Source organism: Polypterus senegalus, chromosome 14, assembly GCF_016835505.1.
Source record: "Polypterus senegalus isolate Bchr_013 chromosome 14, ASM1683550v1, whole genome shotgun sequence".
Classification (NCBI taxonomy): domain Eukaryota; kingdom Metazoa; phylum Chordata; class Cladistia; order Polypteriformes; family Polypteridae; genus Polypterus; species Polypterus senegalus.
Window position 1 is genome coordinate 15345420 of NC_053167.1, and position 13633 is coordinate 15359052.

The window sequence follows — 13633 nt, forward strand, 5'->3', positions numbered from 1 at the left end:
ACCATCATGAAATGTTTTGAGCGGCTGATTATGTAGAGCATTAAATCTATTCTCTCCCCCATATGACCTGTTTCAGTTTGCATACAGGTCAAACAGGTCCATAGAGGATGCTATTTCTGATGCTCACCATTCAGCTCTCATTCACCTGGACTCAAAGAACTCCTATGTGCAAATGTTGTTCTTAGATTTTAGTTCAGCATTCAACACAATCATTCCCCAGCAGCTAATACAAAAACTCAGCCACTTAGGACTCAAGATCTCTCTCTCTGCAACTGGGTGTTGGACTTTCTTACAGGGAGGCCACAAAATGTGCGAGTCGGCAATAACACCTCTAAGACCTTCATTTTGAGCACAGGGGCCCCACAAGGGTGTGTACTCAGCCTGTTGCTATTTACTCTGCAGACCCATGACTGTGTACTAATCTACAGTTTCAATCACATTGTCAAGTTGGCGGATGATACAACCGTGGTCGGCCTCATCACCAATAATGATGAAGCCAACTATAAAAACGAGGTGAGCCAATTGGTCCAGTGGTGTAAAGACAACAATCTCTTTCTGAATGTGGGTAAGACCAAAGAGATTGTGGTCAATTTCAGGAGAGGTCATTTACAGCGACCCACTGGTGTAGCTGTGGAAAGGGTGAGTAGCACCAAGTTCCTGGGAATGTACATATCCAAGGACCTCTCCTGGTCAGATAACAGAACATCACTGGCCAAGAAAGCTTAAAATTGCCTCTACTTCCAACACAAGCTGAAGAGAGCACAAGTTCCTCCCCCCATCATGTGCTCTTTCTACCGGGGCACAATCGAGAGCATCCTCACTAGCTGCATTCCTGTATGGTATGGAGGCTGCACTGCCTCCTGTAGGAAGTCCCTGCAACGCATAGTGGATGCGGTCATTAAGATCATTGGTGCCCCACTGCCCTCCCTCAAGGACATTTTCCTTATTCACCTCACTGTAGAGCCATTAGCATTTCTGGGGACTCCTCCCACTCCTTACATTCCCTCTTCAGCCCCCTCCCCGCAGGGAAAAGGTACTGGAGCCTCCGGGCCCACTCCACAAGACTGTCAAACAGCTTCATCCACCAAGCTATCAGGATACTGAACTCTGTCCACTATCTTCCCCACTTGCCACCTGCCCCTGGACCATAACAAGAGTCATTATCTACCAAGTACACTACTTCAGCTGGTATTATATAAAGACTCAATATTACATCTGCTGCTAACTGTCTGTCTCTTTGTGCATCTCATAAGCTACTCTATAGGGTGGTCCAGATGTAATTATGCAATTTTCATTACGCTATAACTTATTAAGTTTATTACACAGCAAATCACCCAAAAAATCCCTGTCCATTGAGAAGTGTGCAAACTGAAGACATGAAGAATCGTCTTCGCACTGAACTGGAATCAACCCCGCATAAATCAAAGTCATCCAGATGATCTGGATCTGCATAATTAGATCTGGACCACCCTGTATAATAAACCTTCTCACTTTTTACTGACTTAGACTTTTGCACTACTGATTATTGCACATTGTACTTAGGTTTACTTTACAAGTTCTAATTTTATTTATCTTATATGTTATACTTATATACTTTTTTTTATATTTTATATTTTAATTTTTAATTTTATTTCTATAAACCTCCAATGAAAAATAAAAACTGTGGACGACGTTTTCCCTTGCCCGGACGCGGGTCACCGGGGCCCCCTTTGGAGCCAGGCCTGGAGGTGGGGCTCGATGGCGAGCACCTGGTGGCGGGCCTGCACCCATGGGGCTCGGCCGGGCACAGCCCAAGAGGTAACGTGGGTCCTCCTCCCCATGGGCTCACCACCTATGGGAGGGGCCAAGGAGGTTGGGTGCAGTGTGAGTTGGGTGGTGGCGAGGCGGGACCTTGGCGGTCTGATCCTCGGCTACAGAAACTGGCTCTTGGGGCGTGGAATGTCACCTCTCTGAAGGGAAGGAGCCTGAGCTAGTGCGCGAGGTCGAGAGGTTCCGGCTAGATATAGTCGGACTCACCTCGACGCACAGCTTGGACTCTGGAACCAATCTCCTTGAGAGGGGCTGGACTCTCTACCACTCTGGAGTTGCCCCGTGAGAGGCCGAGCAGGTGTGGGCATACTTATTGCCCCCGACTGGAGCCTGTGCATTGGGGTTTACCCCGTGGACGAGAGGGTGGCCTCCCTCCGCCGGGTGGGGAAGGGTCCTGACTGTTGTTTGTGCGTATGCGCCGAACAGCAGTTTGGAGTATCCACCCTTTTGGAGTCTCTGGAGGGGTTGCTAGAGGGCATACCTTCTGGGGATTCCCTCGTTTTGCTGGGAGACTTCAATGCTCACGTGGGCAATGACAGTGAGACCTGGAAGGGCGTGATTGGGAGGAATGGCCCCGATCTGAACCCGAGCGGTGTTTTGTTATTGGACTTCTGTGCTCGCCACGGATTGTCCATAACGAACACCATGTTCAAGCATAAGGGTGTTCATATGTGCACTTGGCACCAGGACACCCTAGGCCTCAGGTCGATGATCGACTTTGTGGTCGTGTCGCCGGACTTGCGCCATATGTCTTGGACACTCGGGTGAAGAGAGGGGCGGAGCTGTCAACTGATCACCACCTGGTGGTGAGTTGGCCGATGGTGGGGAAGATGCGGTCAGACCTGGTAGGCCCAAACGTGTTGTGAGGGTCTGCTGGGAACGGCTGGCAGAGTCCCCTGTCAGAAGTAGCTTCAACTCCCACCTCCGGCAGAACTTCAACCACGCCCCGAGGGAGGTGGGGACATTGAGTCGAATGGGCCATGTTCCGTGCCTCTATTGTTGAGGCGGCTGACCGGAGCTGTGGCCGCAAGGTGGTCGGTGCCTGTCGTGGCGGCAATCCCGAACCCGTTGGTGGACACCGGCGTGAGGGATGCCGTCAAGCTGAAGAAGGAGTCCTATAGGACTTTTTGTCCTGTGGGTCTCTGGAGGCAGCTGATAGGTACCGGCAGGCCAAGCGAAGCGCTGCTTGTTGCTGAGGCAAAACTCGGGCATGGGAGGAGTTTGGAGAGGCCATGGAGAACGACTTTGGACGGCCGAGGAGATTCTGGTCCACCGTCCGGCGTCTCAGGAGGGGAAGCAGTGCAGTGTCAACACCGTATATGGTGGGGATGGTGCGCTGCTGACCTCACTCGACGCTAGGGTCGGTGGGAGGAGTACTTCAAGACCTCCTCAATCCCACTAACATGCCTTCCAATGAGGAAGCAGAGCCTGGGGACTCTGAGGTGGGCTCTCCCATCTCTGGGACTGAAGTCACCGAGGTGGTCAAAAAACTCCTTGGTGGCAGGGCCCGGGGTGGATGAGATACCGGAGTTCCTTAAGGCTCTGGATGTTGTAGGACTGTCTTGGTTGACACGTCTCTGCAACATCGCATGGACATCGGGACAGTGCCTCTGGATTGGCAGACCGGGGTGGTGGTCCCCTCTTTAAAAGGGGACCGGAGGGTGTGTTCCAACTATAGAGGGATCACACTCCTCAGCCTCCCTGGAAAAGTCTATTAGGGGTTCTGGAGAGGAGGGTCCGCCGGATAGTGAACCTCGGATTCAGGAGGAACAGTGTGGTTTTCGTCCTGGTCGGAACAGTGGACCAGCTCTTCACCCTTAGCAGAGTCCTGGAGGGTGCATGGGAGTTTGCCCGACCGGTCTACATGTGTTTTGTGGACTTGGAAAAGGCATTCGACCGTGTCCCTCGGGAATCCTGTGGGGGTGCTCGGGAGTATGGGGTACGGACCCCTGATAAGAGCTGTTCGGTCTCTGTACAACCGTGTCAGAGCTTGGTCCGCATTGCCGGCAGTAAGTCGAGCCCGTTTCCAGTGAGAGTTGGACTCCGCCAGGGCTGCCCTTTGTCACCGATTCTGTTCATAACTTTTATGGACAGAATTTCTAAGCGCAGCCAGGGTGTTGAAGGGGTCCGGTTTGGTGGACTCAGGATTGGGTCACTGCTTTTTGCAGATGATGTTGTCCTGTTTGCTTCATCAGGCCGTGATCTTCAGCTCTCTCTGGATCGGTTCGCAGCTGAGTGTGAAGCGGCTGGGATGAGAATCAGCACCTCCAAATCCGAGAGCATGGTCCTCAGCCGGAAAAGGGTGGAGTGCCCTCTCAGGGTTGGGGGAGAGATCCTGCCCCAAGTGGAGGAGTTCAAGTATCTTGGGGTCTTGTTCACGAGTGAGGGAAGAATGGAGCGTGAGATCGACAGGCGGATCGGTGCGGCATCCGCAGTGATGCGGGCTCTGCATCGGTCTGTCGTGGTGAAAAGGAGCTGAGCCGTAAGGCAAAGCTCTCAATTTACCAGTCGATCTACGCTCCTACCCTCACCTATGGTCATGAGCTATGGGTAGTGACCGAAAGAACAAGATCGCGAATACAAGCGGCTGAAATGAGTTTCCTCCGCAGGGTGTCTGGGCTTTCCCTTAAAGATAGGGTGAGAAGCTCAGTCATCCGGGAGGGGCTCAGAGTAGAGCCGCTGCTCCTCCGCATCGAGAGGAGTCAGATGAGGTGGCTCGGGCATCTGATCAGGATGCCTCCTGGACGCCTCCCTGGTGAGGTGTTCGGGCACGTCCAACCGGGAGGAGGCCCCGGGGAAGACCCAGGACACGCTGGAGGGACTATGTCTCCCGGCTGGCCTGGGAACGCTTTGGGATTCTCCCAGAAGAGCTGGAAGAAGTGGCCGGGGAGAGGGAAGTCTGGGCCTCTCTGCTTAAGCTGCTGCCCCCGCGACCCGACCTCGGATAATCGGAAGAGGATGGATGGATGGATGGATGGATTTTAATTTGTACCTAGAAGATGAGAGAGAAACAGTATTTCAATTCTTCTGTATGTTCTGTACATATAGTTAATTGACAATAAAAGGCTATTTGATTTGATTTTGATTTGATTTGATTTTATCAGGTCAGCATCAGGCAGCACATCTGAGCTATGGTTAGTCACGGGGTTTACTACAAATAATAACTTAGCCAGAAGTCCAGCCGTAGGTTCAGAAATTCAGTGGGGGTCATTCAGTGAAAAAGCCTTGGTGTGCTTCTATCTGTTGCGTCGCCCTTGACCTCATTAAAAGGTGTTGCTGCTGTGTAGCTCTACTTCTTTTTCTTTTCTTGCCCATCCTAATGTTTATAATTTCAATGCACTCTGAGGTTTGTTTGTACTGCCTATTGTCATTATTCAGTAGAAAATAATAACATTATTTATTTTGCTTATTTTTTGACTATTTCTCTAGTTATGTATTTGTAATGTAATCATTTACTGCAAACTTAGAATTCATTGTTGGTGTTGACGATATGATGTCATAATGGGCGTGGTCTCGGGGGGCATCTTCAAAAGAGCAAGTTGTGCACTCTGAAAGCCTCTAAATAAAGGTACGAATCAGTGAAAGAAAGCAAGTTTTCTTGAGCAAATCTGTTTTTGTTTCAGGTTTGTGTTGTTGCATTTTTTGTTTGTTTCATGATTATAAATTCAGTTTGTACTTTCATCTTGATCACTGCATATTGGCTTCTTTAGTGTACAGAACCTTACTGTGCTTTTCTCATTCTCTGCTCTTCAATTTCTAAAAAGAAATGGCCATTTGAAACCTTCATGACCCTGTCTAGTGTTTCTGGTTTTATGCCTGAATTTACATGAACAGTGTATTAGTCTAATCAACAAATATTAGAATAAAAAGTATGCATATATAGTATTTAAGTATGCGTGCATCATTTATAAACTTTACTATACTACTACATCTACTGGTAATCAGACAAAGTGCAGCTGTTTAGTGGACATGAGCAATCTTTTATGGATTGTCGTTAGAACATATTATTGTATTTGCTATGTATTTTTGTCTTTTATTGGGCTGTGTTTTGTTATTGGATATTTCGTTTTATATATATATATAGATATATAGATATAGATAGATATACATATAGAGATGCATGTAAATATACATATATATATATATATATATATACAGTGCCTACAAAAAGTATTCAGTGGAAGTTTTCACTTTTTATTGTTATACAACTTTGAATCACAGTGGAATAAATTTGTCTTTGTTGACCATGATTATCTGAAAAAGATTCTTTAATGTCAAAATGAAAACAGATCACTTTAAAGTGGTCCAAATTTGCTATAAATATAGAACACAAATATGATACACCTAAATCTTCATTGGTGCAGCCAATTGGCATTCAAAGTCATGTCATTAGTTCAATGGAGATCACCTGTCTGAGGTTTCAGTTGATTGTCATATTATCTCATACTATATGAAAGTTAAAGCTTGTGGTGAGTCAGTATGGTGGACTAACCTACACAATGAAGATAAAAGAATGCTCCATGAAGAGCACAAGTCAGGGGATGGAGTCAAGGAATATCTCTTGGAGTTGAGGTAAATCAATCATTACGTAATGGGAAGTGTATGGCATAGCTGTGAATCTACCTAGAGTGGGCCATCCACAAATACTAAGTGAATAAGAGGAAAACTAGTGAGGCAGGCCACAACAGAAGGCACATGGGGGACACTGAAATCAGCTGGAAGAAGTTTCTTAGGTCTAATTGGACCAAAATTAACTTTTTTTAGCTATCAGACTACAAGTAGATGCTATGTTTGAACATTGCACATTTTTAAAAACACACTATCAACACTGTGAACCAGGGTGGTGAAAGGCCTCACATTGTGGGTATGTTACTCTGTAGTAGGCCCTAGAAGGATGGAGTGGCTGAATCAGATTCCAGATTTCAAACTAATTGAGAATTTATGGCTGGACCTGAAAAAGTCTCACAATCTCAACACGCCATGAAAGAGATTGAGCAGTTTTGCAAAAAAGAATGAGAAAAAATGGCTGTATCCAGATACTCAAAGCTGGTAGAGACCTGAGGTCACAGACTCAAGGCTGTCATGGTTGTCAAAGGTGCATCTACTAAATACTAACTTAAAGCAGATAATCACTTATATGATAAATTATTTTGTGTTTAATAATTGTAAATAATTTAGACAACTTTTAAAGAGAGCTGTTTTCACTTTAACAGTTGATTAATGTAAAAAAAGCCAGATCAAATCCACTGCCTTTTCAGTGTTGTATAAAAAAAATCATGAAGACATCCAAAATAAGTAAATACTTTTTATAGGCATTATACACATTGTATATATTAAAAAATGTAAACTGAACAAACATGGTTGCTCCGGGGCAGAGAGAAGACTACAGTTTGGAATGAAGCAAAGCCTACTGTCATACCCTCTGCAAATGGGAAATCATTGTAAAATATACCAGACAAATGCACACGCACACACCCCAACCCACACACACACACACAAAACCACTTTTTCAACTTTATATACAGTATATCAGATAAGTATGTAGAAGAGAATAAAAAGATAGAATCCTGAAAACTGACCAACATTTTATTGAAAACTTTTAACAGCTTTCTGGGCACTTTTAGTAAGTCATACATTCAAAGAGCAACACCTCCATGCCCAGTTTGTGTCAGCTGTCCTGTGCTTTAAGACAGGCGAGGAGTTCAAGATTGAGTATGACTGCAGGAGCTGCGGGTAAGGGTATGAAGGACTCCGTTTTGTCATTTCACAATGTTACTGATCAAGGAGGGACGGGAGGACACAGGAGCTCTTGTCTATTTATATAAGAATATCCCATGTCTGCAGAGATAATCTTATCAAAATATAACACATCTATTTATAATTACCACTTCAGTAATGCATTGAAAAATATTTCAGGAATCTTGAAGCCATGCTTCCCTAATTATGGGTGTCCACAGGCATCAGGCAGTTTAAAAAAATATTGAAGCAGTATATGGCAGTAGCATATGCTCTTACAGCCTTTCATAATCATTTACTAGTAACATTTTTAAAATCTCTTTTTAGGATACAAAATCAATCATATATTTTGTCTTTGCCTTTCTTAAATCATTCTCTGTATTGTTAACGTGAATGAATTTATTAGGATATTTCACACTTTCCTTCCATGCTCTACAAGAAGCAATTTACCTTCACTTATTTCACACCCGACTGTTGCCCAAGAGCCATAACAAACAGCAGATGCCTAAAGATCATTTCAGGTTATTGGATTACTTTGTACAGCCAATGGTCAGCCTACTTACCGCTGTATCCTTTGCAAACCACGTTTGGTGTTCAGCAATGGCTAGAGCCGCTGCATGGACCCTTTGATAGATGGCTTCTCCGTCTCTTGTCTGAAAAGTGAACAGTCCTTCTCCTGTGTCACACAGCCTATGAAAATGGCAATAAAACACAAAGACATTGACAGTCGCTCATCAAGGGTTTGAGTATTGGTCAACTAAAAAGCCAGCACTATTGATTCACTGTACATGGCCGTTTTGAATTAAATTTAGAACAAGATGCTCTTTGGGAAACACATAAAGACACAAATACTATCAAGAGCCACCTCTTTCTGTTTAATCCGCTTCAAGACCATGTGAAGCAGTGCAGTGTTGGCATAGTCATGTGCTAAACCTGGCTGAGGTTCTAATCCACTCATGCACACCCATGTTTACTTATGGTGGACCAGCTTAGAGCCTCCATTTAAAGAACCCTGCACAGAAGCTCTTCAAAAATATCCTCACAGAAGATGGAGAGAGTTCCACACATTGTGACTGTAGGGGAATATCAATCCAGGAATTTGGAGTTGAGGAGCAACAGTACTATCCTCTGAGACACCATGTCATCTAGTTTGCCTCCAACACTTAAGCATCTCATAAATGCTGGCATCAAGAATACAGTTTACAATCATGATATCATTTTGGCAACATTGAGAATGACTGACTTTTATAACTACAGTATGTGGAAGAAGGCTCACAGATTGAGAGAGAGGTGTCAGGTCAGGAAACACTGGGCTCCAGTATCCAGTCAGATGTGCAGTGACGGGTGAGTGGGCATGGGCAATTATCTCCTTTACAGTATAGTTTGTGTGCTTACAGGCATGCTGCCAAGGGCTTATTCCACATCTTTGGCACTCCTGTATTGTGTCCCAGTCATGAGTTATACATGGCTGATGTCCAGAATGTGGGTTTCATAGCTTCTTAAATGCTGTCAGAAATCACAATGGAATACCCTTGGGTCACTACTAGGCTATTAGGGTTTTAGGGCAACATCTAATGGCATTTAAATCATTACCTCTTGCTGGGAGAATTTTATCCGGTCACAAAGAGACAAGAAGTCAACTACTAGTGGGAGAAAGTGTGGAGAAGTGAAAGTGAGAAGCAGACCAGCTGTCCCAGGGCTGAAGATTACTTTAAGGCTCAGCATTGGAAAGCATTTTTTTATTTTTATTAAATAATTTTAGATGTTTTAACATAGCATTATTATTATTTATTATTTGAGCATTATTAGTTATAGTTAAAATGTATTAACAGAGCCCATTTTAGCATAGAGAAGAGACTGATAAATACCTGCCTGCTTCAAATGTGAACCATGCTTGGACCCTTCCATATCGCCGAAGGGCACTTAATGGCCAAGAGACAAGCTTGACTTGAGGAAACTGGACACTGCGCAGGCAGATTGTCTCTGATGTTACCTGAAGGATGCACTCGCCTCGCAGGTCAAGGTTTGGAGATGGCAGCAGAAACACATGAAACATTTCTGTGAAAGAAAGAAAGAAAGAAAGAAAAAAAGAAAGAAAGATTAGTTGCTGCAATACTAAAGTCAGTAAAGCTCTGAATATGTTGCAAAAAGAAAGACATATTAGAGAAGGCTTAATAGTGCTAGAAGTTAATACATCAGAAAGTGATATGTATTATGTCACACCAAGATTAACTCCTCCCTGGTTAACTGGCCACCAGTCATGTAGATAACCAAGATCAGTATTGTGCCAGGCAGGTTTTTTTCAAAGTGTCTAAATTGAGGATTCTCTGAATGTCTTCTTTATAATAATGGTGACCATATATCCCATGATCACTGGCATATTTTTTAGTCTGAGGGAGACCTGAGACATCTTTTTCAAAGAGGAATGCCAGCTTAAGTGGCTTACCTGCTGTAACCTGAGACGCAGTGGAATCTGAATTTAACAGGACAATGATATAGGTCTTGGGTGCTGCCTGAATGACAGTAAATGATGCAAAATGCCTCACAGAATTTCTGTGAGCTTTTTCAAGCGCCAGGGCAGGTCTTCCAAAAATATATCCATGTTTTTCTTTAAAAAAGTCCGCACTTCAGGAACATTGCACACAAAGATGACATATTCCCATTGTGCTAGAAACCCTGACAATGAGCAAATGAGCAAAACAACAAACTCTGATAATGTCAGTACAAACCAGTCATACTGATTTTTTTTTTATCACTCCTATGCTTAATACCAGAAGGCAGTGACTGTCAGCCAACCTAAATGTGGCCTGTGAGCCCGGTTTAAAGTTTACTAAAATTAAACTAATAATAACTCTCTTGTTATCTGTTGCTTTAAATGATATTCTAGCTAATGTAAAAATAAATAAATAAGTGAGGCTGTAGTGTTTTTTTTTTCCCCAGCTTTGATTAACCCTGCACTTACTGTCTTTCAGAATGTGTTGTGAAAGTGTGCAGCAAACAGGAGAAGTGTTAGGCTTAGGGTAGAGGTGCATTTTTAATATTGGACACAACAATATTTCTTCAGTAATGCAGCACAAAAAGCAGTATATTGGCTGTGCAAGGACGGCATTGCACTTTTCAAGGTATATAACATTGCCCATCATGTTTCATCATCATTCTAGGAATTTGTCAGTTATGGAAGGGAAAATCAAGGTGGCCAGCCTTGCTTTAAACTTTTAAAGCAGCTAAAATGTTTCTATAACACAGATGTCTGTTCAAAAATGCACATGGTAAACAAGATACATATTGGCACATATAATCATCAAGCATGGCAACCCTGCTGGAAAAGAGGAGGTTTTAAAAAAGAATGCATTGAGTGGTAAGTGTCTGGCTATTCAAGAGCCTATCACACCACTTCATCAACACGGTAGCAGAGGAGCTGAGTTGTAAATGGAAAAAGAAAACAGACGACTTTGCTGATTTTCCAGTGACACTGGATGACAGTTTAGACATTGAAGGCTGTGATTTAAAATAATAGTAAATGATCTGCTAAATGGTTCAATAACTCTGCTGATTATTTCATTTATTTGACAATCTGCTTTTACCTCCAATGTTCTTTGTATGTACCTTCAAAGAGATTATTTTTCGTAGCTTTTCCACACTACGCCTTTATAAACAAGCCATTGATAAGATTGACTGGCGAGTATTCCAGTTTTAATATTAATTTTGTTAGACTCAGAAATCTTATTTTTATTGACATGATAGTAGATTTTGCACTTTTTTTGTACAGTCCATTCTTTATGTTTGTGTGTAACAATTTCTTTTGCAAAGTCCATTCTGTATTTACTCTTACAGTATGTTAGTATCTACAGTATGAGTCAATGTGAATTGACATCGCTTTAAATGTTTTATCATATATATTATGTCTTCTCGTTTGGTCTAAGAAGCTTCTGTGACCATCAAACTAAAAAGTACAGTAAATTTTCAGTTGTGGTCAACATTTGTTATCTGATTCTGGGATATTGAAAAACTATTTCCCAGCACATTAGAAACCCAACAAACAATTTCCCCAAATATCATTAAAACACTCTTTAACAACTACATGGCTATCAGCCCCTGATTTCTCCATGATAAAAAAACAATTAATTAATCACTGACCCAATTAAGAAACTGTTATTGAGGTAATTAATCAGAATGTTTCTGCATACAGTATTAGCCTACCTACTGGATAAAAGAGAGCAAAAATGTCTGTGCAGGGAAGGCTCTCCTCCCAGGCTGACCAGAATGGCGGACTTGTCTTCTAACAAAATGAAGTTAGTTAAACCACCTTTAAGTTGCTTTCACTTTTTTGGAGTTATTTTTCAAGATTACAGAGATATTTAGTGGCAAATGCAGCCATTGAATAGGTGCATCAAAAGAAAATGAATAAAGGCACAAAACTAACCAGAGGCAGTTCAGAGCAGATTAATCATCAGAGCACACTTGTTCAAAAATTGTGTAGAATGAAATGTGCATTGTGGTAAGGAAAACAAAAGACCACATACCAAATGTATGATATGTAAAAACAAGACCTGTCATAGTGAAGATTCAGATAAAGTAAAGTGTCATGAGTATACTTCCAATATTGACGTTTTGCAGGGTCAAGTGATGTGGTGAGTCACGCCAAAGTCACTGGTGGAATTTGCAGCTGGATTCATGGTTCTTGTTATGCAACACTTTAGACACTGGGCCACTATGACTACAATAACACTTTTAACAATGCAATAAATGTATCATCTTGTGTCATCCATATAAAAATTGTGCATACCTGGCCCTTGAAGCTCATGGTCTCAAATAATAGTTCATTCAGTGTCACACACACACACCCAGCACACACTAGGGACAATTTAGAATCGCCAATGCACCTAACCTGCATGTCTTTGGACTGTGGGAGGAAACCCACGCAGACACAGGGAGAACATGAAAACTCCACACAGGGAGGACCCGGTAAGTGAACCCAGGTCTCCGAAATGTGAGGCAGCAGCGCTACCCACTGCACCACCGTGCTGCCCTACACTCAACTCTTCAATGCAAATTGCACTGTAACACCATCTGCTGAGCATCAAGTACAAGATATGAACTTCACTGGAAAATAAAGTGATATACACTGTCATGCTGAGAAGAGGAAATACACCTGCAACCGCCACTGACAGTGTTACACATTCCACATGCCAATGACACTCACATTGACTGTGGGAGATATAGTATGGATGTGACAAACACCAACATCTAGCTGCCCAAAGCTCAGCATTAGGCCAAAAGCAAGAGACATTGCACTGGAGATGAATGACAAATGGTGAGGCAGCAAGATCCAGGAAGAGCAAGAATAATGATTTACAGATCATAAGCAATATTAACAAGCTCCTGTTATGTATCCTCTATTGCTAATCCTCCAGAAAAGGGGGCGTACATGTTCAAATGAGCTGGAGGTGTAAACAATCAAACACCATACACAGATGTCTGAATATATGTTTCAATAATGTATCATGTACATACTTGTTTAGATGAAGTGCTTAAACAAACATTTTCATGGCTTGAAAATACAGACATCCTATTTACTTAGAAAGGTACAGGATATCATACACATAAACAGCCCTTAGGCCTAAGTCTTCATAAATAGAAGGTAAGTTACAGAAGAAGAAACACTGCAAGCACAGATAGACGTCATACAGTTTCCTGAATTTAAAGAGTACTTCCTCACCGCTTTTGCATACTATAAGTCCAATTTCATTATAACAATCAGTACTTCAGGCTTTTACATTACTGTTTGTTCACATTCTTGTAGGGCAGCACAGTGGTGCACTGGTAGTGCTGCTTCCTCGCAGTAAGGAGACCTGGGTTCCTCCCTGCATGGAGTGTGCATGTTTCTTCTCATCACGGTTATTATAGTTTTACCTTTTTATATTAGTTTTTATTTCTATATTTTTTCTGACCTTACTTGGAAATTCAGTTTAGTTTTAGTTTTCCTTCATCGTGTATTTTTAATTTTAGTTTAAATTTTATTTCACAAAGACATTTCTATTTTAGTTTTATATCTATTAGTTTCAGTTTTAGTTTTAGCAATTATGGC

At 42.6% G+C, this 13633-nt stretch overlaps 1 protein-coding gene across 2 annotated transcripts in view; it reads right to left on the reverse strand.

The window, feature by feature from the left end:
* The window catches only part of LOC120515090 (docking protein 5-like), a 106532-nt gene that overhangs the window by 41585 nt on the left and 51314 nt on the right, over positions 1-13633 (reverse strand). For both annotated transcript variants that reach the window (XM_039735815.1, XM_039735816.1), the window contains exons 5-6: positions 9414-9603; positions 8109-8235 (exon numbers count right to left, since the gene is read on the reverse strand). In XM_039735815.1, the coding sequence (XP_039591749.1) occupies positions 8109-8235; positions 9414-9603 (317 nt within the window). The remainder of the gene's footprint in view (positions 1-8108; positions 8236-9413; positions 9604-13633) is intronic.